The sequence below is a fragment of the Nematolebias whitei genome, chromosome 19, assembly GCF_014905685.2.
Source record: "Nematolebias whitei isolate Nwh7 chromosome 19, NemWhi1, whole genome shotgun sequence".
NCBI classification, from domain to species: Eukaryota; Metazoa; Chordata; class Actinopteri; order Cyprinodontiformes; family Rivulidae; genus Nematolebias; species Nematolebias whitei.
The window spans coordinates 12,272,007-12,276,422 of NC_056516.1; the positions used below are offsets into that span (position 1 = coordinate 12,272,007).

General features: G+C 40.4%; 1 protein-coding gene across 1 annotated transcript in view; it reads right to left on the bottom strand.

The window, feature by feature from the left end:
- ptprua (protein tyrosine phosphatase receptor type Ua) overlaps positions 1-4,416 on the bottom strand; it is a 502,564-nt gene that overhangs the window by 180,718 nt on the left and 317,430 nt on the right. The window contains exon 9 of the mRNA XM_037693627.1: positions 2,751-3,071. Coding sequence (XP_037549555.1) covers positions 2,751-3,071 — 321 coding nt within the window. The remainder of the gene's footprint in view (positions 1-2,750; positions 3,072-4,416) is intronic.

Genomic DNA, 4,416 nt, shown 5'->3' on the forward strand with positions numbered 1-4,416 from the left:
AGAAAGATCATGTCATCGAGTGGGGTGAACGTCAAGGACTCCGGAGCAATGCCCCCAGGAACTAAAGCGGGACAGAAAAACAGCCCTCACTGAAACAAACACTCCACTCGGGTCTCGAGCTAATGGACTCTTGTGCGGGCATGCCAGCGGGTGAAAACACTTTTGACAGTGGAGAGAAAAATGGCACAAGGCCAAGGAGGGATGAAGGACATGGAGGAGATTAGGGGGTGAAATGAAAGGAAAAGTGTCCCGTCTTTCTTCCAAGCCTCGGGATAAAGTCAGACTCTGTGTTTTGCTGTCTGATAACAGAGCAGCATGTCTGGAAGGATGACAGCTGATGTTTCTCTTTCAGACTTGGACTGACAGAAAACAAGTAAAGTAATCCTCTGAAGTGCCAGAGCACATCTTTGCATGTTTTTTTTCTTCGTTAATGAGATGTGTCTCTTTAATAACTCTGTCAGGTATTGTTACAAGAGGAAAGATACAGTTACCTTCAAACCAGTTCATTTACTTGTGTTAAACAGGATAGTAAAAATTATCTTTAATTTTATACTTGTTTCCTTTCTCTTTGAGTTTTTATGTGTCTGTTAGCAAAATATATCATGAACCACTGCACAACCACTGACAAAATCTTCTCTTTCAAACTTAAAGGCTTCAACCTTTTTTTTTTATGTAAATGACTTTGACCTCATCCCATTTTCTATTTTACTTTTCTTGTTTTCTGGTTTTGTTTTAGTTGTTGTTTTTCCATTCTAACATGTTTAGGCATTGATTTGTGAAACAAGAAGTTGTGCATATTTAGATGTCCTTGATTTTCTGAACTAAGGGTTAGGTGACCACATATAGGAAAAATGTACTTTTGCTAAACAAATACAAGAAGCCAATGTGTGGAAAAGAGACACGGCCTTTATCACTAAAACCTACAATTGGAAAAGTTCCTCTGTGTTGCAGCTGTGGTTGAATTGCTAAATGCAGTTTTTTTCTCACAGTATTAACTTTTAAATGGTTTGCATGTTTCCTTCAGAATTAATTGTGGGGCTAAGGCAAGTAAATCACAACTGAGAAGGTAATCTGACTGCATGCGTACAAAAACTAAACCTGCTTCTCATTAGACACAAAAATACAAATAAAGAACACTACCGAGGGGTGTTAGACTGATATAAGTGGCTCAAAATCAAAACTTTGTTCTAAAATTCAAATCCAAGTACAACAAAAAAACAGCCGTAGCTTATTTTTCTGGCACATTTATTTTATGTTGTCGCTTTCTAAAGCTGTCAAATCCAATAAATAAATATCACAACACCGTACTAACCTCTGTGTGTTCTCCAATTTATGTAAATTCACTCCCTCCTTCCTTGAAGACAGCAGTGTGTAGGAGTGGATAATTAGGTGCGCTGTCTGTCTCCCCCCATTGCTCAGTGTTTTCAATGTTGCTTTAAGAAATTAATGTAAATCAATTCTACATGTTTACCAGATGTTCAAATACGTTTAAATGAAGTAAAATTATGAAAAAATATCTGCAGCCAAATGCGAGTCTTAAAAAACTAGCATCCACTGAAGGAATGTATTTAATGTCGGAGTATCAGAGAGAGAGTTGAAATCATTCCAGTCAAACCTTGAAAATAACTTTGTGCCTGACCTCATGAAAAACAACGGTCTGTCACTCTCCATCTGTTTTATGACTCTCAGCAACTACCATTTTAAATTTTAGCTCAGTATCTCAAAAACTAACTGACTTGACGATATTTTTGTGTTGGATAATGTCTCTTGGCTGTGGAGGCCATCTTTAACTGGGTTGACTCCAAAAGGTAACCAGACGTTAACGTACCACTAAAGGTTACTTTCTGAGAGATGAGTAAATATCTGTGAAATGACTAATATGGCATTTTGCTAACAGCGTTTACTAAAATGACTCAATGGGAAAATAGTAAATGAACATCTGCCATAATTAGTTAACATTCAGAATATGCGCTGGGATCAGTCTCAGCTATTACCACACCAAATCTTTGCTCACTATCTGTAAAATTATTTAAGCCAGTTTTGTTTTTGATTGGATCAGTTGGCTGTGGTGGCCATCTTGAATAGGATTGATTCCAGAAGGTAATCAGTTGTAGATGTCAATCCAGTCACTACTTTCTGAGAGTTTCATTAAAACTTGTTCAGTGATTGAGATATTTTGCTAACAGTACAGACAAATAACATTAATGGTCAATAACATTAGCGCCCTTTCTGTTAGCAGATAAATGGATTGGGCGATAACTGCCATCGTATATCTCTCTGCAGCAAGCTAAGACTGGTGCTCCTACTTTATATACATAACAATAAGGGTTTAACCATTTGTACTTCCATTCATCATCAATTTGCATTAGACTGCACTTAAGCTGCTGATGTATACGGGAAATTATTTATACAAAGATAAGCAAAATCATTTTAGCATTTTGCTGCCGGCCATGGGCTGAGCTGATTAATGCTTCACTAGTCTTCATTTAAAAGGCTGATCTTCCTTTTAGTTATGCTGATCCAGCTTTTTTTCAGAGTCTTTTTTTTTTTCAGAACTAGATGACTAAAGGTCTGGATTTTGTGAAGCATTGCAGAATAATTATTTGCGCAACAAGACAAAACTACAAATATGGGAAGTTTTGAAGCTAAGCAGCTAAGACAACACAGTCTCATGCATAAACATGCCTGCCTGCTGGATGGGTGATTATCATTTGTTAGGGTTCACCAAGTGACATCAAACTCCCACTCACTGTCTTCCTCTGTCTGGAAGGTAATCTCCCTGCTTTCCTTCTTGCCCTCCGGATTGGACAGCGCCAGTCGCACGTGGACTGTGCGAAAGGGTGGCAGGTCCCTTAGGGTGAAGTGAGAAGTGTTGCGGTCCACTGACAGGCATTCTCTGACCGTGGCATTGTTCCCTCCACTGCTTCCTGTTGGCATGGAGTACCGGTAGCATAGGGATAAGGAGTATGTGTGGCAGCGGGTCAGGTTGTAACCTAGTGGTTCCCACTGAAGGACCAACTGTCGAGGCTGGATCTCTGTGGCTGTGAGACCTCGCAGTGCCCGCATAGGCTCTGAAAAGACAGAACGCAGAAATATGACCAATGACACAAACACTTTCTTTAGCTTACAGTATACATGACAAGTGGAGGAAACTTCAGTCTATACTGGACTGAGGTAGTTTCAATCCTTTTTTGGTCTGTCATATGGTGTATTGTATGAAGTTAAATGTAGTTCGGTTTCATTGCTTAGCTTTAAATCATAAATTCTCAAACTCATGAGGAAACGTATTTCAATGCCCCGTGAGTTCAGGAAACCAAATGAAGTCATATTTTAGGGTATTTCTGTTTCCGTATTCCGTTATTTTATACCGTTGACTGAAAAAAGTTTGTGTGGTGGTGCAAACGTTCTCACGACATGTCAAAAGTTTAAGATAAGATAAAACTTTATTGTCTACCCCAATTGTGGCAGAAATTCTCCTTCGACACACTCTACATTCATCAAACACACACGAGCCAACAATAGAACATAATAAAATCCACATTATCACTATTAGTTACCACCATTAAGATGTGTTGCAGATGGTACAAATAATTTCTTACACATATTTTTCCTGGCTAGCAGGACTCGGTAACGTCTGTTTGATGGAAGCATCTGGAAGCAGTTGTGTAATGGATGTGAGGGGTCCTTGGTGATCAGGGTGGCTTTCTTGGTCACTGAGCGGCGGTATAAGTCTGACAGCAAAGACTGAGGTGAGCCAGGTATTGCACTTGATTGTTTGATTATTTGACATAATTTAGCTTTTCTGTTTTTTATTCAAAAAGGAGGACTGTAGAGTGTGTTCCAACTACAGGGGGATCACACTCTTAAGCCTCCCTGGTAAGGTCTATTTGGGGGTTCTGGAGAGGAGGGTCCGTTGGATAGTCGAATCTGAGATTCAGGAGCAGCAGTGCGGTTTTCGTCCTGGCCATGGAACACTGGACCAGCTCTACACTCTCAGCAGGGTCCTGGAGGGTGCGTGAGAGTTTGCCCAACCGGTCTACATGTGCTTTGTGGACTTGGAGAAGGCGTTCGACCGCGTCCCTCGGGGGACAATGTGGGGGGTACTCTGGGAGTATGGGGTACCGGGCCCTTTGATACGGGCTGTTAGGTCCCTGTATGACCGGTGTCAGAGCCTGGTCCGCATTGCCGGCAGTAAGTCGGGCTTGTTCCCGGTGAGAGTTGCACTCAGCCATTGGATCTTTTTTTTGTACCATGTGGCGTTTGTTTTAGCGTTTATCTTAGTGTATATCTTACATCCCTTTTTACTGTTTCTTTTTATACTTTACATTTTGCTATTTTTGAATGTAACTGGGACCTTATGTACATATTTTCATTCCATCTCATGTACCACATGTGATTTGAATGACAACGTTTACA